The sequence below is a fragment of the Orcinus orca genome, chromosome 8, assembly GCF_937001465.1.
Source record: "Orcinus orca chromosome 8, mOrcOrc1.1, whole genome shotgun sequence".
Taxonomy (NCBI): domain Eukaryota; kingdom Metazoa; phylum Chordata; class Mammalia; order Artiodactyla; family Delphinidae; genus Orcinus; species Orcinus orca.
In genome coordinates, this window is record NC_064566.1 from 3,720,330 (window position 1) to 3,747,919 (window position 27,590).

The following is a 27,590-nucleotide window of genomic DNA, read 5'->3' on the forward strand; positions in this document are numbered from 1 at the left end:
AGACTGGGGCATGCAGAGGTCTGGCCAGGCACCGGAGGGCACGGCCACAGGCCACGTCCCCGAGGCCATGCTCCTGGTTGTTCCAGCTGCCCCGTGTGCGGCCCCATGCCAGGCACTGAGGGGGCACAGGGGCCGGAGGCTGCCCTCGGTCTGGTGCGGGCGGGGGCGGGGGCAGCTCACAGTGTGTCTCCCCTCCAGCCCTCAATCCTGAAACAATTCCTCTTCCTCCTCCTTTCAGACTCAGCTTGGAGCTTCATAACAGCCAGGAAACAAGCCAAAGGTCCATCGACAGAAGAACAGATGAACGAAGTGTGGTCCATGCGTACAAGCGACTATAACTCAGCCATGCAAAGGATGCAGGCACGGACACGCGCTACCACGTGGACGAACGTCGAAACATTACGCCAAGTGAAAGAAAGCAGACACACAGAGACAGATAACGTCCCAGTCCATTCTATAAAGTGTCCAGAACAGGGAGACCCATAGAGACAGAGAGTAGACGCGTGTTGCTTAAGGCGGATCAGGGAGGGAGGAATAGGTAAATGACAGCTAAAAGTTGAGGGCTTCTTCTGGGGTGATGAAAAGATTCCAAAACCGACCTGGTGATGACTGCACAGCAACAGTGTATTAAAAGTCACTGAATTGTACACTTTAAAGGGGTGAATGGTAGCGTATGTGGACTTATATCTCAGTAAAGCTCATCCCTGGACCCTGCAGCCTACCGGGGGGTCAAATGGCCAGGTGCCCACACTGAGGCAGGTTGAGGTTCCTGTCACGTCACTTCACCTCCCAGCTGTGTGACCTCAGGCAAGTCTCTTCATGTCTCTGAGCCTCCGTTTCTCACCTCTAAAGTGGGGCTGAAAAGGGCTATCGGTCGGGTTTCAGGGCCTGCTGGCTCTGAGCAGGTCCAGTGCAGGCAAGGCCTCTCTCCCCTGCTCTTGGGGAGGGGGGGTAATTAGAGTGAGTTTGGGGCCTGAAGCCAGCGCCATATCTGATAGTCACCCCGGTGGGCAGGCTGGGACCACGTCACAGAACACCGTTCTTTGTCTCCTCCCCTCCCCTGCTCCCTCTCCAGGGGAAGGGCTGGAGGTGTCGGCTTGGACCTAAGTGGGGTCACAAGGGGTCATCCAGGTACGAGATAGGGTTGGGAGGGGATCTGGGGGTGAGGACACCCAGAGCAGAAGTCCCAGAGCAGTGGTGAGGCTGACAGGGGCCAAGCCTGAGGGTGTCCAGCCTGGGGTCTGGAAGAGACCAATTAGTCAAATGGATGCAGAGACCATTTGGAAGCAATTAACAGGATGGCTATTACCGCATTACCCCCCAAGCTGGTTCCGTATTGAAGGGGAGGTCGCAGCGGTGGGGATGTGTGAGCGCACCACCCAGCCCAGCACGACTCAGCGAAAGACATCTCTGCCCGGCCCGGAAGATTCCATGAAATCAGGCACCCTTCCCTCAGCTGGGCCCCAGTGTCCGAGAGCCTGGCAGCCCAGCGACATCCAGAGTCAGATCCCAGTGTGTGCGAGTGTCCGGGGGGCAGGAAAGACGGGGCCGGGAGATTCTGATGAAGAGGAACCTCAGCGGGTGGGGAAGCAGAGGCACGGGGCCAGGAGGGAGAGGCCGCAGGTAGTGGGCTGGGGGTGCAGGCAGGTGGGCGAGTGCCCCCCAACGCTAGCGGAGGATGGGGCTGCCGCAGGGCCTGCTGCGGGGCAAGGCGGGGTGCGGCGCAGATGGCAGCTTTGGGTTTTAGGCACTACCTATGCCTTCAGCCTGGAGGCTACGGCCGGGGCCCAGGGAACTCAGCTGCCTTGGAGAAATCCCCCTAAGCCGTGGTGAGCCGGGCCCACTGGAAGGGACCTGGGGAAGGGGGGCCAGCTGTCCAGGCATGTCTGTTCACAGTGCCCTGTTTCACTCTTGGAGGCATCTCGGTTTGCAGAATGAACTGTGGCTCCCTATTGATGGGGCCAGATCTGCACTGACGTGGCGGCAGGACCCTTGCAGGGACACTTCTACTGAGTTTCTCTCGCTATATTTGAGGCACTGTTTTTATTGGCCTCGCTACGTGGTATGTGGTATCTTAGTTCCCCGACCAGGGATCGAACCCGTGCCCCCGGCAATGGAAGCGCGGAGTCTTAACCACTGCACCGCCAGGGAAGTCCCTATTGAGGCATTTTATATACGAGAAGGCAGCATCTCAGAGGGGTGATGCCGAATGGCCAGGGTCACAGGGCTAGAAAGCAGCCAAGCCATTCACCAATTCATTCATTCATTCATTCATTCAAGGAATCGGTTCTGAGAGGCTTCCGTGAGCCAGGCACAGTCTCGGAGCTGAGGGTACAACAATGAACAAACCCAGCAGAACCTCCTGCCCTCCTGACCTCTCACCACCCTTGGACCCCTGCTCTGTGGAGCCCCCTCCCCCCACCAGTTCTAGGGGGCAGACAGACTGGGGTGGGTGCAGGGTGACCCACCATGAGAAGGTTTGAAACTGCTCCCAGGGCACTGTTGGGGCTCCAGGCATGGGGCAGGAAGGAGGCTGCAAACCCAGAGCTTCCCAAGTTGGAGTTTTCTGGCTCCTCCCATCTTCTGGAGGTACCTGACCCCCAGAAGCAGAGCAAATGGCGTTTAGGGCACCTACAGCCTTCACTGTGTCTCTCCTGTGTTCTCATTGGAAGTTCAAGTGACCAGCAGCCCCAGGCCAGCCCTGTGGGTACAGCTCCAATGGGCTCCCCTTGGCTCCTACCTCGGGGGCTGCCTGGGGGCTGTCCTCCATCCCTTGTGAAACAGGCTCCACCATTAAGGGGCTCTAGCAATCAGTGGCCTGGTCTTTAAGTCTAAAGACAGACCCTAGCCAGAAGCCACCTTCTCTGGGACTGGGGTATCGAGTGATGTCCCACGGCCACTCAGGCACTGACTGTACTGGGGAGGGCTCACTGGGGACATGCTGCCCTATCTGTGTTAGGCCAGGGTGGTGAGACATATCCCAATGGGCCCTGCTACCTCCTGCAGCTCAAGAGAGTCCCTGGTGCACTCCCCACATGCCCCTCCCCTGGGAAGGACCAAGGTTCCAAATCCTGATGTACATAGAAGGGATGGGAGATGCCAGCCCACCTGGCTCACCCCTGAGCTCCTGGACTGGGAGCCAATGCTGTAGCCTAGACTACTGCACCCTACAGCCCCCCCCACCCCAACCCCCCCACCCCACACACCCCCACACCCCCACCCCACTCCCACCCCACCCCCCGACCTCGCAAGTGCCCTTGCTTGAGCATGGGTGTCAGTATCAGGCTGGCTGCTGGCCAGGGGGCTGCTGGGGCACAGAGGCTGCGGGAACAAGAGAGGGAGTGGGGATGTGGCTTTTCCCAACACTCCATGCTCAGCCCCCTTTCACTGGGGTCCCTAGGGGAGGGGCCCCCACGCAGTCTCCAGGGGCATCGACACTGCTACTTGGAACCCACCAGGCCGGGATATCCATCCACCTTTGCCACTTTCCTCCCATCTCCCTTCTCTGCGGCCACCAGGCTTCCCATGGTTTTCTCTGGGCATCACTCCCCTGCTCTCTTGGTCTCCATCTGTTTCTCGGTCTCTCTTTCCTCTCTGTCATATTCTCTCCCATTCTCTGAGATCTTTCTCCCTGTCTTTCTGTCTGTCTCTCTTGCTTTAGGGCTCTGACTCTGCGCCCCTTTCTCTGGCTCCCCTGTCCCCCTCCTACCTCCCCAGCCCGCTCTCTGGCCGGCCTGCTGTTGGGACAGGACCCTCCAAGCGCAAACCTCACCCTTCCCGATCTGCCCGGTTGGGATGCGCGACGGGATACGGCACCTCCCGACCGGTCCCGCCAAGCCTCGGGCCGCCGAGAACAGCGTCCTGGCTCCAGCGGGGAGCCCTGGGCGCAGTCAGAACCTTGGGGTCCCCCACGCGCGCCCGCGCCCGGGGCCCTCCCCTCCGCCGTGCTCTTCAGCCCCCTTCATTATGCGCCGCCTTTAATGGGCGTTTGTCAGCGCGACTTCCCCGCAAGTTGTTTTCGCGGACATCAGTCACCGGCGGCGTTCCCATTGTGCCCTGGGATTGATGGGGGGCGGGAGGGGGTGACAGGGCCTGGGGCGGCCGCCTCGAGGCCTCGGTCTATAATTTTCGGAGGCATAATTGGTCTGAGGGAGGGGGCGGGGGAGGGGCGGGGAAGGGACCCTTCAGAGCCGGGAGGGCGCACGGCGGCGCGGGCCGCGCGGCGGAGCGGAGCCGCGGCTCGACGGCTGGCCGCGGGGGTCGAGTGTGCTCTGGCGGCGCCCGGCCCGAACCCCGCGCCCCGCCGGGCTCCCCAGCCGCCCGGCCTCCCGCCCCTCCCGCGCCTCCGCCTGGGTACCACGTCGGCCTTTTGTTGCCCAACCGTCTTTTCTTTCAGCTCTTTGCGCAACAACGGAAATTTCACCCGATCCTGGGTGAAAATTAAAGGATCTCTCTTTCTCTCTCCCACCCGCCCCCGCCCCTCCTCTTCGCTCCCCTCCCCCCACCCCGCGGAGCCGGCTCCGAGCGCCTCGCCGCGGCTCCGCCGCCGTCCCTTCCATGGGCGCCGCGCTCTGCTGCAGCCGCCGCCGCCGCGGGGCGGGCGCGATGCCGCGATGGGCCTGATCTGGCTTCTGCTGCTCGGCCTGCTGGAGCCCGGCTGGCCGGCCGCGGGCCCCGGGGGGCGGCTGCGGCGCGATGCGGGCGGCCGCGGCGGGGTCTACGAACACCTCGGCGGGGCGCCCCGGCGCCGCAAGCTCTACTGCGCCACCAAGTACCACCTCCAGCTTCACCCGAGCGGCCGCGTCAACGGCAGCCTAGAGAACAGCGCCTACAGTGAGTGTGCGGCCCCGCGGCGCCGCGCGGGGCATCCCCGGGGAGGATCGCAGGAGGGGTTGGTGCGCGAAGGGTGCCCAGGGACGCAGACCAGCCCTGCTGCCAGAGGGAGACCGCCGGGGTCCCCTGGCCTCCCTCAGCGTCCGGGAGAAGAGCGAGAGTGGAGCTGGGGTGGAGCGCGGGACACGTCTGAAGGGGGCTCGGGGCGGTGGCTGCCCGCTGTCGGGCCGGCTGGCCTGGCCCAGCCTGCCCCCAACCCCGCCCGTTCGTCCGAGGGGGTGCGAGGTAGGCCGCCCGGGGGCTCCCTGCTCGGCTGGGTTCGGAGGTCCTGCCAAGTTTGACCCTTCGGAGTTTTTCGGAGAAAAGACCCCGGACAAGGCATTTCTCATCCTCTTTATTATTTTGACGATTTCTCTTCCTGCTGCCCGCCCCGGGGCGCCCCATCATCCCCTCCGCCCTCGCGGCCGCCCCGCGCCGCCTGTGCGCGGAGGACACTCGCGCGGTCATAGCGGGGCTCTGGGGAGGCGGCCGCACGGATAGAGAATCGTGTCCCCAGACCGGAATCCCCAGGCTTCCCGCCTCTACCTTTGGCCGCAGAGAGACAGGCCGGGTGCGCGCCCCGACCGCCGGGTGGGGGGCCGCGGGTTGCGGCTTAGGAGCACGCAGGGGCGTCTGCCTGGGTCTGGGGGCGCAGATACACTTTCACGGCGCCCAGCAGCCAGGACCCGCGCCCGGACTGCGCTGGAGCCGAAGTCCCGCGAGGCTCCAAGGTTTGGTTTCTTCGGCCGGGGGACCCGGGCTCATGCTGAGCCCTCCTTGCAGGAGCGCGAGGCCAGGGTGACTCGAAGCAGCGCCGCTCGCTGGGGAGCTGGAGGCCCGAGGCAGGAACTCAGTGGGGAGCGTGGGAGTGTGGCCAGGGTCTCGGGGGTCCTCCACTGCGACCCGCGCTCTGCTCCCTCCCCGGGCGCAGGAAGTGGTGCGGTGGATTCACGGCGGCGGCCGGAAAACTCTACTTCCTCCAGGAAAGCCGCAGTCGTGCGAGGGCGTCTTCGGCAGACGCCTCCGGAGCCGCGCGGTGGGAGCCAAATGTTGCCAGGATGTCCCCGCGCTCAGGACGGGGTTACGGGAGCGCCTGCGCTCGCCTAGTAGCGATACCTCGTTTCTCTCCAAATCCAGCCTCCCCCTTGGAGTCGCAGAGCATCCAAATTCTTGAGGCATCCAGGGCGGGCAGCCCATAGGCTGAGGAAGGAGGGCGCGCGCCTGCAGCCGCCCCTGTCCCGCATCCAGATGCGCGCTTCTCTGGTTTTCGGGCCGGCGCCGCGGAATCCGCCCAGCCTGCGTCCCGGGGACGCGAGAGGCCAGCATCCTGCACCCCCGTACGCTCCGCACAAACCTCCGGCGGCCCGCGTCTGGGCCCTAGGATGGCTGACGTGTTCGGGGCCAGACGCACTGCCAGAGATGCGCCCCCTGGAGAGGGCACCGGCTGTTACCCCAGCCGCCCTTCCTCAGAGCCATTCTCGGGGGACAATGGCCCCACCTGGGGCTTCGTTGCAGGCCCCCGGAAAAAAGTGCTTTCGGGTCCAAAAGGGAGGCGTTGGGGGAGATTTCACCTTTCTTACATTCAGTGGAGAGCGGTGAGCGCAGGTGGCTTCCCTTTGTGAGCTCCGGGGTCTAATCCGGCCTCCTGCCAACATCCTGTAACCTGCATACAGGCCCGAGACAATGATCTCACGCCCACGTACATTGCCAGCGGGTTTGGGTGGCACCCAAAATGCACCAGTGGATTCCATTATCAACTCACCTCAGCAAGGGCCCAGCTCCCTCTCCGGGGCCTCTCCTAGCACCCAGTGCTGCCGTGAGCAGGGGAGTCCAGACCCCGCCATCCGCAGCAGGGCTTTGAACCCCAATTCAAACACCTGCGCGGTCTTGGGCAAGTCACACAGCCCCGCGGTCTCAGCTTGCTTGTCTGGCCCATCGTGAAACTAGCTCACCGAGTAGCGGAGAGGCTCCAAGGGGCTCCATGTCCTGCAGAGAGTCAGCATGGAGAAATACTAGTTTGATTATTTCCCTCCCAGGTTTGAATTCTTCTCCTGCACCTCCCACCCAGGCATTTCTCCCTCCCCTGAACTTCCAAAGTCACCCCCTTTGGGCGTGTGCTGCCCTCACCTCCCCCTCCCGGAGCTGGGCTTGGCTTTGGGCAGGGCCATCAGGGGCTCAGCCCTCACCTCTGGGCTCTGTGGAGGTGGAGGGAGTGATGGGCCTTCCTGACTCTTCCCAGGTATCCTGGAGATAACAGCGGTGGAGGTGGGCATTGTGGCCATCAAAGGGCTCTTCTCCGGGCGGTACTTGGCCATGAACAAGAAGGGACGGCTCTATGCTTCGGTGAGTCCAATTGTTCATGTGGGGCGGGTGGGCCGTCTCCCTTGAGCATCACATCAGAGGACATAAGGGGACGTGGGCAGTAGAATGCTTTGTCCGGGGACATGCAGGACTGGGCTGGGGCCGGAACCCCAGGTCCTGTGGCCCCTCGGCCAATGGCTGCTTCTGTTAGAGGCAGCTCTTGGCTGGGGGGAGACACGTCCTGTGTTCTCCAGCGCTGTCCGGTTAGAAAATGTTCCTCCAGCCATTCTGTGGTCACCTTCAAGGTAGCTGAGAGTAGGGGAGAGATTGTCCCCCAAATTTCTACCGAGATAAATGGACTCTAGCAGGCCTTGGGATGAAGCAGGGATGTGCGTTGGGCCAAAGCTCTTCTGTGGGGCTTCCCTGGTGGCGCAGTGGTTGAGAGTCCGCCTGCCGATGCAGGGGACGCGGGTTCGTGCCCCGGTCTGGGAAGATCCCACGTGCCGCGGAGCGGCTGGGCCCGTGAGCCATGGCCGCTGAGCCTGCGTGTCTGGAGCCTGTGCTCCGCAATGGGAGAGGCCACAACAGTGAGAGGCCCACGTACAGCCAAAAAAAAAAAAAAAGCTCTTCTGTGGGCTCCCCCAGAGCTCTCCTGGGAGTGAGGAGGGGAAGAAGCAGGGCACAGCACAGCCAGGTCTTCCCAAGGGTGGAAAGGCAAGAGCTGTGAGTTCATAAAAGGGAACCAAGAAGAAGGGAGACAGGACCCAGGTCCCAGACACACAGCTTTGGAGCCCAGGCTATGCACCACCTGCGTCTCTGCAACAAAAAGTGTCCTGAAACTGTGGGCATTGGCAGCGTCCCTCCCCCAAGGGCGGGGGATACGTGGAGTAAAATACACGTGCTGGGAACTTTGCTGCCTCCAACTCGTCATTACGTGCGATCTGGCTGATACTCCCTGAGCAACGAGAGGTTTTCCATCCACACATCACCTAGACGACGCAGCCGAGGACCACCTCCCTGCAATTACCTTTCTCCATTCAGTCGCGTTTGCAGGGGAAACACACCAGCATTTCCCAGCCCCTCTGAAGTCAGGCAAAGCGCGATCAAGAACTGCAGGGGAATATCCTCCTTCGAGCAGATGATTTCATCACAGAGTTTTCACAGCTTTGCTAAGGGAAATGCGGAAGTTGGAATGTACCCATTTGTTTTCTCTGACCCCCGAGGCCCCTTGACAGAAGCTGTGTCTGAGCGGAGGGACCCTTGGATGCCCAGCCTTTTCTGTATGTCCTTCTAGAGTCTGCAAACGCCAGTCGTGGTTTATAAGGACATGCCCTTAGCCCGGGGTCTGGTGTGACTTTTCTTGAGGTGGACGGTGGCTCTCCAGACCCCTCCGGCCCTGCGGCCCTGGTAGCAAGTGAGGAGAACTGACTTCCTCTTCCCTGAAATGGCCTCAGACCTCCCACAGTTGCTCCCATCCCTTATGGAGAGGACCCACCTTGCTGGCCTGCAGTGCTCGTGCAGGTCTTACGGACCAGAGAGGGCCTTTGTTCACGCTGGGAAAGTTCACTGAGTGAGGCAGGTAGGGCTGAATCAGGAGGGAAACCTCAGGTCTCTGCCATCTCTTGCATGGAAGACCCAGGCCCAGGACTTTGGGGGACAGAACAAAGCATGCCCTGGGGGATCCCAGTGGGTCAGAATCTCCCTGTGGCTTCTATCCCTGAGAGCTGATAGCAGTGGCTTTGGAGACGGCGAAGAGGTTCTTGGGCCCACCCGGGATAGCCAGGAGGTCTAGCTGGATGGGGTGGAACTTTGCAGAGCACCTGGCAGGGAAGGCCTCACCGCTTTGCAGATAACCTGGGAAGTGAGGCAGCCTAGGTGCCATCCCTGCCACCTGCGCCCCCGTCCCCATCCTGCCACCACCTTCGCCTGCTCCCACCGCCCTCTTGGCTGTCTGAGTTCCCTGGTCTTTGCCATTCCCGTGCTTCCCACCCTCCAGGCTAGCTCATGCACTCTGTGAGTCGGTGGCCCTTGCACCCTCACAGCCCTCAATTCCAGCCCTGATCTCCCTTCTGAGTTATAGATGCCCCCGAAATGTCCTGACAGCAGAGGACAGAGACCACTCTGGCAGAGGGTAGCACGACCCAACAGACCCCAGCAACTCCCCTGACTCCTCTGCCGTAATTGTTACCCCACTGGCCACTCACTCAAGCCCAAGGTCAGCTAGGAGTCCTGGTGGACACATCCTTCTGTCTCAGCCCCACGTTCAGTCCATCTCCAAGTCCTCGAATATACTTCCTGAATCTCTCTCTTCAATTTCTGCCTCCCTCTGCCTTGTTCCTGTGGCCAGTACCCTTATAACTCAGGCCCTCATCATCTCCCAGCTGGACCGTCGCAACAGCCTTGGGACCCAGCTCCTGGGCTCCAGGGTCTCCCTCTTCCAGTCCACACTCCCTCCCTTCCCTCTCCTTCCACCCATCCATCCATCCATCCATCAACATCCATCCATCCCCCCACCCATCTATCAACATCCACCTACCCATCCATCCATCCACTTATCCTTCCATCCTTCCATCCATCCATCCATCTGGTATTCATTCCTTCATTCCTTACTGTCCTAGGCACTTACCATATGTCATACTCTATGCTAGGTACCTGCTCAGGGATCTTCCTAAAATGAAAATCCACTCATGTGATGGCCTCTGGGAACTCCCCATTACCCACAGATTATCACCCGGATTCCTCAGCTCAGCTCACGGAGGAACCACCCAGGGCACCTTCTGCCCCCACGTCCCACCATCACTGCACAGCTCGTGACCCCACTCCAGGCTCCGGACCCCTTGGCCCTCCAGGGCAAGTGCTGCTGCCCGTCGCCCGCTGCCCACGCCTTTGCCTGTACTCTCACTGCCTGCAGTGTCCCGGCTACCAAATGCCCACCAGAAAATGCCCTCCCCTCCAAGTGTCGCCCCGCTGGGAAGCTATCTGGCCACTCTGTGCACCGCTGCCTGGTCCCCGCCTCCGCCCCGCCCTGGCGGGCTCTCCTGGACCAGCTCCAGGTGCTGGCGAGGCCGAGCTGGGAAAGCAGCACCCCCGGGGGGCGGAGTCTGACAGCAGCAAATAGAATTTGAGCTGGTGGAGCCCAGGGCTGGGGGGACCCTGGGGGCGGCACGTGTGGAGCAGAGTCTGAGGCGGGACCGCAGGGACGGGACTGGCATTGGGAACTGTTGTCACGGTGAGTCTGTGATGCCTTTTTCCAGGTGATCTTAGACCCCCTCCAACCCAGGAGCCCCTACAAGATGCAAACAAATGCCCGGCCCCCGAGAACCCCTTCCGTAGGACCTGAGCCCCTTGCCCTTTGCGGCTCACAGGACTGTACCCCTCTGGTGGCCCCCCAAGTGTCCCAGCAAAGAGCAAGCCCGCCACGCCCCCTGGGCGATGGGCCTCAGCCCTGGAGGACGTACCTTCTCCAGGACAGAGTGGCCCGGGAGGAGAGTTGGTTCAGCCACTGAGTTTTTCACGGAAACTCAATGCGGGGGGGTGAAGGGGTGAAGGATAAGATGCTAATGCAGCAGCCTGGCATGGGGGTGGGGCAGGTCTGCCCCGAGCCCATCCACCCCAGAGGGCAGCGGGTGGGCACAGGCCAGGAGGGCATCACACCCCTCTGTGATCTGGGGTCTGGTACCACCCCTGGGCCTCAGTTTCCCCATCTGTAAAGTCTGGAAGTTGGTCTCGGGCAATGGAGTCCGTACTCAGACCCAAGGAGCTCTGGGCATCCACCGAGGGTCTGGAGAGCAGAGAGGAGAGGTTGGAGTTATGGGGGAGGTACCACCACCGCGCTTCAACCAGAGCTCTCCAGCCTTATCTCTGGGCTCCCGTGTCGTTGGGAACAGGTGTTCGGTGCTTAACATCTTGCTTCCTGAGGTCTTTTGGGGTCCCAAGCTGCCCGATGCGTGGATCTGGCCCCGAACAGCCTGTGACCCCTGAGAGTGGGGCTGCAGGCCGCTGGGCCACCTGCATCAGTAGCTGCTCCCCTCCCCCTCTGCAGATGGGCACAGGTCCCGAGGGTCTCCTGCCCCGCGGTCAGTCCCAGGAGCTTTCCCTGTGCCCCCAGCCCTGCCCCTTGGCACAGCGCGGGGAGGGAAGCAGTTTGGGGGATGGCCCGTGGCATGCCCGTCCACCCACAGCTGAGCTGGCGTAAGGCATACCCGCCCCTCCTCTAGCCCCTGACTGGAGAGACCCCACAGCCGCCTGCGGGGACACTGGTGAAAGCTCCTTACATTCTGGGTTTGCACCTTCGTCCCTCCAGACACCCACCTCCAAGAGGGTAGGGACCCGCCTTCCCCACCCTGCCCCGGGCTGGCACAGACTCCTGCTAAGGGCATCCCTCCCCGCCCACATCCTCGTGGCCTCTGTGCCGCTGACCTTGGCCCCTGCCCGCCCCACAGGAGAGCTACAACGCCGAGTGTGAATTCGTGGAGCGCATCCACGAGCTGGGCTACAACACGTACGCCTCCCGGCTGTACCGCACGGTGCCCGGCGGGCGTGGGGCCCGGCGCCAGCCCAGCGCCGAGAGACTGTGGTACGTGTCTGTGAACGGCAAGGGCCGGCCCCGCAGGGGCTTCAAGACGCGCCGCACGCAGAAGTCCTCGCTGTTCCTGCCTCGGGTGCTGGACCACAAGGACCACGAGATGGTGAGGCTGCTCCAGGGCGCGGCCGGGCTCCGCCGCAGACAGTCCAGGCCTCTAGGCAGGGCCACCCAGCCCTGACGGCGGCGGCGGCGGCGACAGCGGAGGAGGCTGCGGGTCCAGGGAGGCCGAGCTTAGCCGCGGCCTGGGGAGCAGAGGCTTTGAGCATCCCTGCCCCACGGCTGGGCTCCGAGCTCAGGCCGCCTGGTTGGAGGGTGCGGACCAGCCGACGGACGCCCAGTGTCCACGGTCAGAGTTGACCCAGTGTGTGCAGGAATCCGTCCCTGACTCTCCTCAGCCCGCCCCTGGCTGCATCAGAGCTGACTGCTGTTTCCAGGGCCAACAGAACACGTTCTCAACCCTTCCTGCTTCTCTCAAACAAGGGTCACGTGGGAGCTAGGGGCCCCGCGTCGTGGCTCGGAGGGGGCTGCTTTAAACCAGGACACCTGTGGGTTTACGTCGGCCAGGAGGACCCCAACCACCCAGGTCCGGCGACCGAGGCATCTCCCTGCAGGGCAGCCGTGGGACAATGGGGGCGGGGGATGTGTGGGATCAAAACATTAAAGTATTTTATTCTACGTTGTTATTTAACAGATAATGATGCAGCCTGAGGAAACACTTGCAGTTTTGACTTGCACATATTTGCTTATGATGATGGCAGAGTCCATGCCAGATCGATGTTTTCAGATGTAAGGTTGTGTTCTGAGAAACTGGGGGTAAGACGCATTTTAATCCCCTGGGTTGGAAAGGCAGGACTTTTTTGAAACTGATGGATGGTTTGTGTGGATGGAAAGAAGAAGCTAACGAGCATGTGTGTGTGTGAATTCCCCTGAGTGCTTGCGTGTGTGTGGATACGTTCCTGTGCCTGTGTGTGTGTGCGTGAGTGTATGCATGTATATGTGTGTTTGTGTGTTCCTGGTTGTGCATAGATGTGCACATGTGTGGAGAAAGAGGAAGAGAGAGATCTACTTTGTTTAGAAATCCCCCAAACTCCCTTTCTCCTGAAGCTGTGTGCTTCTCCGTGGACTATTTTTTTTTTTTTTTTTGCGGTACGCGGGCCTCTCACTGTTGTGGCCTCTCCCATTGTGGAGCACAGGCTCCGGACGTGCAGGCTCAGCGGCCATGGCTCACGGGCCCAGCTGCTCCGCGGCACGTGGGATCTTCCCGGACCGGGGCACGAACCCATGTCCCCTGCATCGGCAGGCGGACTCTCAACCGCTGCGCCACCAGGGAAGCCCCGCGTGGACTATTTTGTGCACTTGGGCTGCAGGCCAGGTATGGCCATCCCCCATCTCCTTCATCCTCGCAACCTACCACCAGGGCCTTGAGCGGTCCTGCCTTTGCCTAAGAAGTCGAGGCTCAGAGAGGTGATGCGGTTTTCTGGAGGCCGCAGCCAGTAGGTGGCCCGACTAGCTGCCGTCCCTACCGGCCCCCCAGTGCCTGCTTCCCCAACAGTGCTGGTGGGTGGGGGTCGCCTGGGGCAGGCCCAGGTGAGAGCCAAATGGCGCGGACAGTGCATTCACTCTTCCTGGATCCTGCAGGGGGCAGCCCTCCCTCACGGCCGGGGCCCAGGTGAGGGGTATGGCCTGAGCCTGTGCCCACAGAGGACCGGCACTGCTCCCCTGCTGGGGTCACCCACACGAGCCAAACACACAGGAAGGCCGGCTCAGCACCGACACCTGTGCAACGTGTGAAAATCCTGGCAAAGAGCTGCTGGGCATAAAGACAAGGACGCTGCCCCTCCCACCACAGCCCTCTTGGCAAGTCAGATTCCGAGGAATTGTCCCCCACCTCACCTGCAGGAATGCACATTCACAGGTACGATCACGAGCAGGCCTGTCCCCCTTGAGTTTTGTGATGTATCTGGAATAAGATGCAGAAGGTGCTACCTTTGCTCCCATTTTGCAGATGAGGAAACTGAGGCTCAGCAGGTGAACTGGTCCCCGCGTGTCCTTAGGAGGATGCAGCGGCATCCACCCCGGCACTCATTGCTACACCATTAACCGACAGACCCTAAACAAGGCAGAGGGAGACATTTGGGATCTTGGTTAATATGGAAAACGAGTGTGTTTTCCGTAGTTGACTGTGCTTGGGTCAGTCCGGAGCCCTCTGCAGGCCAAGCAGCTTCATTTCGGGTGTGGGTCAGGAGAGAGTTACACCCTCGCAAAATTCATATGTTGAAGTCCTGCCTAGTACCTAACCTAACCGGTGCCTCAGAATGGGGTCTTATCTGGAAATAGGGTTGTTGCAGATGTAGCCAAGTGAGGATGAGGCCGTGCTAGAGCGGGGTGTGCCCTGCTCCGATATGACAGTGTCCCTGTGAGAAGGGAGATAGGAGGGCAGACTTGAGCACAAGGTCAATGCCGTGTGAAGATGAGGGCAGACATTGGGGTGACGCTTCCACCACCGAGGAACGGGAAAGATCGCTGCAGATCACCAGAAGTTAGGGAAGGGCCTGGACCAGATTCCACACCGCACAGCACTCAGAAGGAGCGCACCCTGCCCACACCCAGATCTTGGACTTCCAGCCCCCAGACCTGGGAGACAGTAAATTTCTGTTGTTTAAGCCGCCAGCTCTGGGGTGCTCTGTTGCAGCCGCCTGAGCAAACTCATACAGGAGACAAGGGGCCCAGCTGCCTATCCGCTCAGGTGACCCCCCCAAAGGGAGAGGGACCCTGCTTTTGTTGATTGAGGAGAAAGCAGGGTAGGCCCCCAAGCTTAACCTGCAGTGTCCGCCAAGCTGCCAACACCAGGCCCATCTAACATGGGCTTTGGGGGGGCCTTGGGGTGCTCAGGATGGGGCCTCGGAGGATTTCCAAAGAGGGGCCTTCACACGTGGTCCCATCCCTTTCTGTTCTTGAACGCCAGACACGCCCCTGAAACCAGCTTTTTGTTTTTTAAGCAAAATGCAAATGAACCCCAAAGGGAAGAAGCATCGTGTGTCAGTTTACAGGCACTTAAGTAAATGTAGTGGAACCCAGGCTCCGGCCCCCAAGTCACTAAGAGCTGCTGCGTCCCTGGGACTTCGGGCAGATGGCCCTGTACCTGAGAGCACTTTGGCAGGTTGGGGAGGGGGTCACCCGTGTGGCAATGCCACAGCTACAGCCGTCTCACAGAAGGGGACCCTGGAGTGTGACTTGCCCGATGCCGGGAGGGAGGCTGAGGGCTGGCCAGGTGTGGTCCCCACGGAGTGGGTGTCTACCAGCTGCCAGGGCTCCTGGGCCCAAGTCGGGTTCATGGGAAAGGTGGCTTTGCCTCTGCCCTGCTCCACTCTACCTCCCCTCCTGCCTCATCTGGCGCCCAGGAGGCCCCAGGGGCCCTGCCAGGGGAGACGCTGCTTCCCCCGACCCGGGGAGCGAGGCCCGCCCACCCCAGAGCCACCAGCCGCCTGGCTTCCCTCTGTCCGGTTGGCATGTTTGCAGGACTCCGAAGCTGGTAGGGGTCTCTCTGGGCGACACTCTGGCCGGGCAGCCCCAAGGGACATCTTTGTGCATACCCAGCATCTTATCCCTCCTCCCATCTCCTTCCACTGAGGAGGTCCCGGACCCTCCAAGCCCACCTGCTGGTCCTGTGTTAATCGCTGCCTTCTCTCCTTCATGAAACATCAAGTCCCCAAAGGGCCCTCATGGGGGAGGGGCTGGGGGCTGCATGCAGGAGGGGGTGGGAGCAGGCAAGGTCCCCGGAAACGGAAATCAGGACGAGGGTGGAGCCCGGTGAGCCCAGCACCCTGGATTCTCCTGCTTATGCCTGGAGCGGCAGAGGCTGGAGACCGGGTCCCTGAGCTCCAAGACGTGATGCCACCTGAGCCAGGACAGGGCGTCCCAGAGGCTCCAGGATCAACAACCTCACTCCCTCCCCCACACCTGCCCAGCCCAGGGGGAAAGAGCCGGGGCAGGGGGAGAGACTGGAGGGCATGGGGCAGGTCTGGGGTCATCAGGGGTCTCTGGGCCTTTGGGTCAGAACCTGCACAAGTGGGAACCTAAAATGGGGCAGATGCTGTGGAAGACAGGACAGCAGTTCCTTGAAAAGTGCAGCACAGAATAAGCATGTGGTCCAGCAGCCCCACCTCTGGGTACAGAGGCCCAAATGGAGCAAAAGCAGGGCTCCGATGGGCATTTGCTCACCCTAGTGCCTGGCAGGGTGAATCACAGTGATCAAAAGGTGTCTGTCGAAGGATGAGCGAACGAGCACAATGTCATCCGTCTGTACAATGGACCATTACTCAGCCTTGAAGAAGATGGAAATTGACACAGGCCACAACGTGGATGAACCTGGAGGACATTACGCTCAGCGAAAGAAGCCACACACAAAGGGGCAAATCCCGCATGATGCCGTGTGCTGAGGTCCCTAGCGTAGTTGAATGCATAGACACAGGAAGAAGGGCGGTGGGGCCCGGGGCTGGGGGAGGGGGAGGGCGAGTTAGCGGTTCCTGGGGACAGAGTCTCGATCTGGGATGATGAAAAAGTACTGAAAACAGATAGTGATGACGGTGACACAAGCTCGAGAATGTGGGCCACAAAACTGTAGGCTTAAAAGTGGGGAAAATGAAAAAAAAAATAAAGAAAAAATAAAAGTGGGTAAAACGGCTCTTGGCCTTCGCGCCACCTTCTGAGAAACCTCCGCGCCCTAAGAGTGAAGTGGGGGAGGAAGCGAATGCACAGGCTGAAGTGCAAATAAAAAGATGAGGCAGAGGTCCAAGTAAACTTGTTCACCCATGGAAGCCACAGGAGCAGAAACACGGGACGCCAGAGGCCAGGAGCACTCATACAAATTGCTGGACGGCATGCCCACCGTCTAGAACTTGTCTCAATGGATCTAGAACATCGATGGCCATTCTGATCCCCTCAGCCACCTTTGAGAGACCCACCTGGCTTGTATCAAAATGGTCCCTTTGGGTCCTTTGCCCTGAACCTGTGACGTTCTGGACTAGTTCTGTTCTCAGCTGTGGCTGAGTGTAAAATGTGGACAATAAATGATCTCTTGCTGTCTTAGCTGAAGACAAGGAAAAGTGGATAAAATTGTAAAAGAACAGCAAAAGCAGCTGCAGCACCTGGACGGCAGGACCCGTGGTCTTGGCCTCACTGTCCTCTCCACCAAAGTCAGAAGGAGCACCATAGGCCTTCAATAAACAGTGCTGAATAAATTGGGGAAAAAAAGAATCTTTAGGTTGTGGCCAGTCGGTCACCCCTCCCTGCACAGAGCTGATGGGAGAGGCAGCCACTGGCCTTGGGGGCTGTGAGCTGCTCTGCTTTCCCAGGCCTTGTCCGCCCGCTGCCTGCATGAAGCCAGCAGACCGGGGACCCCCTGCTGGCCCCTGAGCCCTGGCCCTGGACGGCCCTGTTGTCCCTCTCCGCCTGTAATGGGCAAGGCAGGACGGGCCCTGGGTAACCAAGCTTCAGCTGCTGGGAGCAGGCCTTTGAACCCCACGGCGGGTTCAAAGGGGGTTGAAGGACTCTGAAAGGTGAAGAAGCGGGTCTATAATTAGCGCCCACCCATTGGAGGGCGACCCTGCCTGGGCCACATTCCAGGGAGAGCCAGATATAGCCCTGGAGCTGACCCCCCAGCCCCTCTCAGCTGCAATAGCTGGAATGCCCGGGCGGCCACACTTGTGCCTGAACGCTCGGGTCGGGCGGCACGTCCATCCCTTGGAATGGGATTTGGGAGACGGGCTACTGAGTGGGAAGAGAGGCAGCACAGGTGTTGGGTTCAGACGCACCAATTCAAACGCGGCCTCGGCCACTTCTGCTGTCTCATGATTGGCTGTGGGAGCCCAGGATCAGCCCTGTCTCCCCATTCCAGCCTCAATGTCCTCATCTGTCAAATGGGCTCCCACAGTGATCGTCCAGATCCACTGAGGAGACACAAGGGGTGATTGGTCTCTAAAAATAGCTGCACAGCCATGAGCAGGTGGAGGAGAAGGCCAGGCATTGAGCTTTCCAGCAAGATCTGGGAGACCCACCGAGAACGGAGCGAGCCTCCCCGAGGTGCCTGCCATGTGGTGCTCGCCTCTGACGGGCCCAAAGGTGCGGAGTGAAGGGAAAGTTTCGTGGGGCAACACACAGTGAGTATTGATGGCAATGCGGGAATTCCTGGGAAACTCTATGCCTTGGGCAGGCTATTCGTCCATTCATCCATCCAGCCATCTCTCCATCTCTCCAAACATCCATCCATCCGTCCATCCATCCATCCATCTCTCCATCTCTCCAAACATCCGTCCATCCGTCCATCCGTCCATCCATCCATCCATACATTCGTCCATTCGCACATCCATGCATCCATTTATCTACCCATTCATCCATCCTTCTCCCCAAACATCTCTCCATCCATCCATCCATTCACCCATCCACCACCCACCCATTGAGCATACGCCAGCCAAATGCCGGGCCCTTTGCTGAGCAGAGCAGCTACACAGGTAAAACAGCCTAACCTTGTCCATCGGGAGCTTGCAGCCTTGTGGGGGACAGGGGCGCCTCTCTAAAGGAGCGGGTTGGGAGCAGCGACCTGGAGAAGTTCAGGAAAACTAGATCATCTCCGGTCAGGACAATGGGACACCGTCGTTCAGGACCCCTTTCTCGAGAGCCAGTGCCTTGTGACCAACCACCACCAGCGAGATGATAACCTGACAACATCCCCACACCCCTTGGGAGCCACCCTGGCACAGGGCAAGGGCAAGACTGGGCTGGGGGCATGGAGGTGGGAGATGGGGCAGGAGAACTGGCTTCATGGCGTGAGGGCTGTTTAGGACCTTAGGCCTTGGAGTTGGGCTAAGCTGTGTCTCCATCGAGGCCCACCCAGTCTTGAAACCCCATTCATAGGCTGTGGAGCCGGGTAAGGTGCTCTACCCTGTCCAAGCCTCAGTCTCCTCCTCTGTGAAATGGGGGCAATTAATGACACCAACGTCACAGGGCCGTCTTGAAGATTCAGTACAGCTTAGGAGTGGAGGCTGGTGCCTGGCACACAGGTGGCAGGGCTCTTGTGTCAGCTGTGATGTCACTACCTGGCTGTGGTGTGGGTCGGAGACCGTCGTGGTGAGTAGGATTAAAATCTCCCCCTCACTGAGCACTGACTCAAGGCCAGCCCGGTCCAAGCAATTCACGTGTTCTCCAAACTCCCTCCAACTAATGACTCAGGTTGTCTGAAAACAACCCTAGGAGACAAGGGTTGTGTCTCCACCAGTCGGTGAGGAAACTGACACTCAGAGTGGATGCAGAACAAGGGCAAAATGGCAAGGCTGGCCAGACGGTACTTGGGGTTCCTGCCCAGACAGAAGGCTCCAGAGCCTGCCCCCCGGTTCTCAAGGAGGATGGGGCCATCCCTGGAGCCCCTGGGGAATGCTGGCTGAATACGCGAAGGAAAGGAGGGAGTCAGGGGAAACCTGCCCTACCCGTTTGATTCTTAGGTCTGGGTTCCTTTTTCTTTACAAGACATTCCTCCTTGACCTCATGTCTCCATGAATCTTCCCATGCAAGCTCAAATTCTTGTCTCAGGAGAGCGGACTGAACCTCCAAGCATGCAGCATTAATGGATTTTTCAAACGGGTCATCTCTTCACCAAGATGCTCTTCTAGCCCCTGCCTGCCTCCCACATCCTCTGTTCTTCCTCCCTTTCCTAACTCCAGACCCACTGCTGGTCTGTACCAGGCTCTTCCCCGCCACAGGACCTTTGCACATGCTGCCATCTGGGAATATTCTTCTCTCCACACTTCACCTCACTGGTTCCTTGATTTTCACTTTGCAGGGTGTCGCCTTCTCAGAGAGACCTTCTGTGACTATTCTACCCAAAATCGGGGTCCCCTTTTATTTTTTCTCGCAGTGACTTGTTATTTTCGTTCATCTGTAAGTAATTGTATACAATCTGTAAGTAATCTTACAGATTGCAATGCAATCTGTAAGTAATTGAATACTCACTGCTGGTCCCCCACTTATCCCTATCACCCATCTGAGGGGTGAGGCACTTGGCCTGTTTATCCGCCAACACAGAGACAGTCACTCCCTGAACGTCTGGCCCACTCTCCTCAGACGAAGAAACCCAAGGGCTTGTGATAGGAAGTCCTGGGGTCTGAGTGCATAGGACAGTGAGAGCCAAGTGGATATGGACAGAACACCAACAGCATCTGCTACATCCTGTCATCACTTCTGCAGATGAGAAAACTGAGGCTCAGAGAGAGTAAGCAATTTCCTTGAGGTCACACAGCCAGTGAAAAGCATGTCTGGGCTGGTCCCAAGGTCTCTCGGGCCCCAGTGCTTGTACTACTACCCTGCATGGTCCCCAAGGACAGGCAGGACATCAAGGGGTGGGCACAATGGTGCAACTGCTATGGAAAACAGTATGACCATTCTTTACAATGTTAACACAGATTTACCTATAACCCAGCAATTCCACTCCTAGGTATGGACCCAAAGGAATTGAAAACATATGCCCACTTGAAAGCCTGCACACACAGTAGTCAAAGAATGGAAATAACCCAAATGTCTATCAGCTGATGAGAGGAGAAACAAAATACTGTAGTCATACAGCGAAATAGTATTTGGCCATGAAAAGGAATGATGTTCTGGTAAATACTACAGCATGAATGAAGGCTGAAGACATTACGCTAAGCAAAGGAAGCGAGACACAGAAGGCCACATACGTATGATTCCATTTATATGAAAAGTCCGGAATTGGCAAATCCGTAGAGACAGAAAGTAGACTGATGGTTGCCAGGGGCTGGAGGGACACTGATGATGGGTATGGGGGGTTCTTTTTGGGAGTGATGAGAATGTTTTAACACTGATGTGGTGATGGCCGCACAACACAATACAAGCCCATTGACACCTTAAATGGGTGAATCAATAAATCAGGGGCTTCCCTGGTGGTGCAGTGGTTGAGAGTTCGCCTGCCGATGCAGGGGATACGGGTTCGTGCCCAGGTCCGGGAGGATCCCACATGCCGCGGAGCGGCTGGGCCCGTGAGCCATGGCTGCTAAGCCTGCGCGTCCGGAGCCTGTGCTCCGCAACGGGAGAGGCCACAGCAGTGAGAGGCCCGCGTACCGCAAATAAATAAATTAAATAAATAAATAAATAAATAAATGTTTGATCGTCACAGCCAGGGCTGCAAGTCTTTCTATGAGAATGGGACTGATTGGGTCCTCCTATGTTTTGGCGGCAAGTGGGGGACAGGAGGTGGAGACTGGGTTGTCCCAAGTGGTCTTGGAGGGCACCCCTGACTGTAGTACCACTGCCCACCAGCAGGTGGCAGTGACCTCAGAGACAAGCCCCAGGTGGGCCCAGCTGACTGAGGACCACAGGGTCTGCCCAAGCCTGGTGGGCGAAGGTGGTGCCTCTGCTGGTGACGTGCCCGCAGCACCTGCTGGGTCACACCCTGGGTCAGGCAGTCGGGAAGGAGTCGGTCATCAGTTCAGGACTGACTAGACCCGGGAGGACTGGACTCTGCCAGGCCATCCCAACCTGCCCGCCTAGGATGATCCTTGGAGGGCAAAGGGCCCCTTCCCCAGCCACAAAGCAAGGAGCAGGCAGTGGGCGTGGGTCCTGGGTAAGGTATGCAGCAGGTACCTACTATTGCTGACTGGACGGGAGACAGAGAGCTGCTCCCCCTGCCGAGAAGGTGTTTACCTGTACAAGATGATGGTGGTGGTGGTGACAACACTGAGGGGTGGGAGCAGGAAGAGGAAGAAGAGAAGCACATACTGGGCACCTCCCACATCACTTTGATCTGAATTTCGGCTCTGAGTTGTGTTCTAATTCTCTCCATGTGATAGGTGAGGAGGCAAGGCTCAGAGAAGGGAGGCCACTTGCCTAAGGTCACACAGCTTCACAGCTTCCGAGGGTTGGCGCCTGCATTCAACCCAGCCACCTGGTTCCAGAACCTTGCTTGGGCTCAGGTGGTCTTAAAAAGGGCCTCGATTTCAGATTTTTGTCTTAGGGTCCTTGATTAAACCAGTGGTTCTCAAAATGTGGTCTCCTGACCTGGGATTTGGCTGGAAATGCACTCCCAGGGGAGGCACCCAGCAGTCTGTGTTAACCGGCCCTCCAGGTGATGCGCTAGCGTTTGGGAACCCTTGAGTTAGAGGGACATCTCCATGGGTTGCTCACATGTATTAACTTAGCACATAAAATACTGTTACGAGCTGGGTGCTTCCCACCCATCACCGCACTGAACTGTCCCAGTCACTCTGCAAGGCTGGTGGTTATGATCCCCATTTTACAGGTGGAGAAACTGAGGCTCAGAGGTAAAGCCCCAAGTCCCTAGTGGTGAGGCATGGGTCTGAGAGGTTGCTGTGCCTGCTGCCCTGTGGACAGACGATGGCCCTGGGGTACGTGGCTGCCCCCACCATTATGCGTACTCTCTCTCTCTGTGGGCTAGAGGGCAGGTGGAGAGCTGGGCAAAAAGTGCTACCTTCACCCAGGTACGTGGGTCTTGAGAAAGTCATTGCCACTGAAATATGGACCTCATTGTCTGGGGCTACCTCAGGCCTTCTGCTGGAAGGAGACAGGCTGGAGTGGGAGTGGGGATAACAGTTCCCCTATAGCTCACCAACACATAGTCTGGGGCCCCAGCAGCATCAGATTGGGTCCTTCCAATGCTCACTTTGTGTCCCCACCTTGAGGCTGCTTTTGGAACCAAATGGATTTGGATTCATAGCTCATCTTGGCCCCAGTTAAACTTCCCAGAGTATCTGTTTTCCCTCTGGAGTTAGAATTTAGCTCAGCTACAAAGGCCAGAAAATTCAAGATAAATGTACTTTAAAGAAGATAAAACCATTTATCTCTCATGTAAAGGAGGTCCAGGGTGACAAGGCTATGTCACATTCATCAGGGACTCAGCTTCCTCCCATCTTTTTCCTTAACAGTAATCATTTGGGTTTGACCTCATGGTACAAAATAGCTTCTCGGGCTCCAGCCATCCCATTCACATTCCCTGCAACAGTAACAAAGAAGACAGGCATGTCCCCAACCTCAGAGGACATCTCCCAGAAGCCACACCCACTAGTGTCACTTACCTCCCATTGGCCAGAATACCCACTAGTGTTGCTTACCTTCCATTGGCCAGGCTTTAGTCACATGGCTGCTCCAAGCTGCAGGGGAGGCTGGGAAATGTAGTCTTTACTCCAGACAGTATTACAGCAGGCAAAACTCTGAGTTTCTATTACCAAGGAGAAAAGAGAGAAAGGATATCAGGGGTCTCTGCTTCCTTAGGGTGGACACCATGATACCTCCTCCTCCTGTTTGCCTCCTGGAGCCGTCAAGTCCTTCCTCCCTGGCGGCTTCTTCAAATGTCGGGAGCACGGGAGAAGAATGCGTGGCCCATTGGGTGTCCTCCCTGCTGCAAGAGTGGAGTTAAGATTTATTGCCAGCCCAGCCCGAGGCCACCTGCTGGAGGTCAGAGCCCCTGCCGGTCCCACCCCGAGCCTGGCCATGGGAGCTTCCCTACCCAGGGCCCAAGGGATACACAGAGGCTTTTCCAACAGGACCCTGAGCGGCTGTCGTCAGAGGCCCTTCCCTGGACAGGGGCAGGGGCTGGTGCCCTCACCTGTCACTCCCACCCTCCCCCCCGGGTGGGGCCGTTTAGAGGGCCGCCAGCCAGACCAGCACCTTCCTCAGAATCACAACCCAAGGAAGTGGCGGGGGGCAGAGCAGGGGAAGGGCAGGGAGGGGCTGCCAGCCCTTGAGGGAGGCCACGTGCAGGGCCCAGGAGCTGACCCCCGCCCCCCGTGGGTGCTGGAAGTTCTTACCTCCGGCCACCTCCTGCGGGGGACAGGTGTTAGGTCTCAGTCCCCGGTCTGGCTCCTCCTGGGCCCGGTCCTCAGCACCCCCAGGAGAGATGCTGGCAAGGTGGGTGCAGAGTAATGGCGGTGTGTGATCTCTGGACAGCCCTCCGTGGGGCAGCGGTCATGGGGGCTCAGCTGGGGCCTGCAGTGGGCACACAGCTGGACTTTGGCTCCAGCTCAGTAGCGTCTCCCTGGCAGAGAGAACCAGGCAGCTCCATTCCCCGTGAACAGAATGCACCACGATTCGAGAGGGCTGGAGGGCAGAGGGCTGGGGGGAGGAGGGCACTGGCCCAGGAGCGGGAGTTCTTGTCCTGCCAGCTTGGCTACCAGCCACATGAGATGCTGGCCTCACTGAGCCCTGGGCACATGGTCTTTCGCTTGGGCCTCAGGATTAGCCTAAGAAGTATGTGCTGTTATTATCATCCCTGTTTTTCCACTGAGGAACAGTTCAGAGAGGTAAAGCCATCTGCCCAAGGTCACACAGCACTGGCTCTTAATGGTCAGAGCACGGATGTGAATTCCAATCTTTCCACCTCTTACTCACTGCTGTGTGGATGGGACAGTTGCTTTGTCCCTGAGCCTGTTTCTCCCTGTAAAATGCCCCACCCCCGGGCTTCCCTGGTGGCGCAGTGGTTGAGAGTCCGCCTGCCGATGCAGGGGACACGGGTTTGTTCCCCAGTCTGGGAAGATCCCACATGCCGCGGAGCGGCTGGGCCCATGAGCCATGACCACTGAGCCTGCGCTCCGCAACGGGAGAGGCCACAACAGTGAGAGGCCCGTGTACTGCAAAAAAAACAAAACAAAACAAAAAACAACAATGCCCCACCCCCCTTAGACAATCTTGTAAACAAGGCAGTGTGAGACACTCGGGTGAGAAGGTCCTTGGGTCCCCAAAGCAGGCAGACCCAGAGGTCACTGGTTCCAGTCCCTATGTGATGTCCACAAGGGCCCAGGTGGGTTTCTCGAGAGCTGGCCCACCCTAAGAGTCTGGGGTCCTGTAGGAGATGCTGTTGAGGGGGATGAGGCTGGAACTGCAGTCCTGGTCAAAGAGGACGCAACCCCTTGTCACTGGGAAAAACTCACCCCTGTCCAGTGCTGGGCCCTCCTCACTGTGCCCACCCCCGAACCCACCCCAGTGTCCCCGTCACAAGGATGGAGTTCTGTCCCCAGGGCTGGCGCTCTGCGGCGGCCATCGCTGAGGCCTCCCCCGGCAGCAGGTGGTGCTGTGTCCCTGACAGTGGGGAAGGCCTGCTTAGTGCCATCTACACTCCCCGCCCGCCGCCCACTCTCGCTCCCCTCACAGATACTCACTAACATCCTGTTCACACCAGCCTGGCGCCTTCCTAGCGGAGAGAGGACAGCAGGCCAGGCCGGCTCCCCAACCTGTGCAGCCAATGCTATGGAGGCCCCCATAAGATATACAAGGGACAAATAGCTACTTTCAGATGCGCCATGTCATAAAGTATAGCTCGGAGAGTGATGTGTTAGGGGAACAGGTAATACTTTGACCAAGAAGATCTGTCTGGGGAAGAGACATCCAAGCTGAGACCTGAGTGAGGATGGCAGGGTGGGGCAGCAAGTGCAAAGGCCCTGTGGTCGGGAGAGTCCTGGCCCAGGCACCAGGCAGCCAGGCCAGCTGAGGGGCCACCCGGAGCATGGGCAGAGGGGCACGAGGTGGGGGGAGACAGGGAGGACAGCCCGTGCAGGGCCACGCTGGGGACTCTGCATTTTGTCCTGTGTGTGGTCAGGAACCGGGTCTGGGGCTGTGGCTCTGAGGGCAGAGGCAGAGATTTGGGGACCTTGCCTTGGCCTGCCCTGGGAAAGAGACCCCCACTGCTCCCTAAAGGCGACTGGTGTCACTCCTGTAGCTGCTAACCTCCCACCAGCCCCCGATCAGGTCTTCGCTTGATCTCCTCCAGAGCTGAGGAAATCAATGTCAGTATTGCCTCTGCTCCTTGACTACCCTAGCGCCATCTACCTGAAAGCCCATTCCCAAGTTCTGCCAAGCAACAGACCCACTTGAAGAAGAAAACAGGTGTTGGGACTTCCCTGGTGGCGCAGTGGTTAAGAATCCGCCTGCTAATGCAGGGGACACGGGTTCGTGCCCCGGTCCGGGAAGATCCCACATCCCCGGAGCAACTAAGCCCGCAAGCCACAACTACTGAGCCTGCACTCTAGAGCCCACGAGCCACAACTACTGAGCCCGCACGCCTAGAGCCCGTCCTCCACCACAAGAGAAGCCACTGCAATGAGAAGCCCGTGCACCACAACGAAGAGTAGCCCCCGCTCGCCGCAACTAGAGAAAGCCCACATGCAGCAACGAAGACCCAAACACAGCCAAAAATAAATAAATTAATTATTTTAAAAAAGAGGAAAACAGGTGCCTATAGAGTGTGGGGGGCTCAGCGTGCTCAGCGAGGGCTCGTGTTCAGTATCTCAGGGTCATTCAGATTTCTGGGGGAAGCATAGAGACCCCAAGAGATAAAGGGGCCTCGAGGAGGGGACACCTGCAGCAAAGCAACTCGTGGAATCAGCGTCAGCCCCGGCCACTGTCAAAGACAGTAATGAAAATCAAAAGCCATCTCAAAACCGTCAAGGTCATCAAAACAAGGCAGGTATGAGAAATTGTCACAGCCAAGGGGGGCCTAAGGAGAGGAGTCAACCAGATGTGACGTGGGCTCCTGGGGCAGAAAAGGACAGTAGGGAGAAACTACTGAAATCTGCTTAAGGCTTGGACATTAGTTAATAACGATGTGTCAGTACTGGTTCATTAATTGTAACAAGTGTAACACACTCATGCAAGATGTTAATTCTGTAATGGGGAGCCTGGGTGCGGGATATAAAGGAACTCTCTGTACTATCTCTGTAACTTTCCTATAAATCTAAAACTACTATCAAATGAAAAGTTATTAACAAATAAAATTAAAAATCCAGTATCATTGCTTGCTTGTCAAATTAGTAAAGACTACAGCAGGAAAAAAACCAGAACAAAACCGACTTAACCCAGAGCTGCTGAGATGTGGGACAGCCTCCGACACGGTGCCGTCAGCGTACATGCGTGCTTTCGAGGACCATTAGCTTCAAGCCCCAAATTCTTGGCCTGGATCCAGAGATTCCTCTTCTGAAGATCACACCCCAAATGCAGAAAAAAAAAAGTGTTTATCCACAAAGATGGTCATCACAGCATTGTTGATAATAGAAAAGCAAAAAATAAAAAACAAAAAAACACCTCAGAAACTACCTAACGGAGCAGAGTGGTTAAGTAAACCATGGTACGTCCATCCTCTCTACAGAAGTGAGGAAGTTTACAAAGACCACGCAGTGATGTGGGACGATGACAAGGTATATTTATTAAGTGAAAACAAAAATTGTATTTGCAGGATGGTTCACACATTCGTCTGTTTATTCAGCAAATAAATATTTATTGAGGCCTTGACTGTGCCAGGCTGCCCCTACGCTTAGGAGGAGCGGACCAGAGAGCCAGCGGTTATCAGCCCCTGGGGTAAGGGTGTCCATGGACGTGACCGTGCTGGACCCTGCGGCGGGGGAGGGACTTTCTGATGTTGAGTCAGTCGCCTCCTGAGAAGGTGGGGATGGGCTTTCCAGGGGGGAATGTGGAGTGGACGGAGTCCCACCTGGTGGGTACTGTGCAGGAAGACAAGACCTAAAGGCACAGGCAAGGCCATCGGATCTTTTCCGTCTGGCAAGGGGAGACACGGAGGGTAAAAGTGCAGTGACCACTCCACCGACAGACAAATGATAAAGAAGATGTGGTGCAGATACACAATGGAACACTACTCAGCTATAAAGAAGAAGGAAATAATGCCATTTGCAGCGACATGGATGGACTCAGAGATTATCATACTAAGTGAAGTAAGTCAGACAAAGACAGCTACCATGCGATATCACTTATATGTGGAATCTTAAAAAATGATACAAATGAAATTGTTTACAAAACAGAAACAGAC

General features: G+C 58.2%; 1 protein-coding gene across 1 annotated transcript; it reads left to right on the forward strand.

The window, feature by feature from the left end:
* The first annotated feature begins 4,561 nt into the window (after positions 1 to 4,561).
* FGF3 (fibroblast growth factor 3) lies at positions 4,562 to 11,993 on the forward strand. Its single transcript, XM_004278050.3, is given in 3 exon segments — positions 4,562 to 4,833; positions 7,112 to 7,215; positions 11,616 to 11,993. Coding segments are annotated over 3 exon segments (702 nt in total). The 5' UTR covers positions 4,562 to 4,613.
* Positions 11,994 to 27,590: the final 15,597 nt, after the last annotated feature.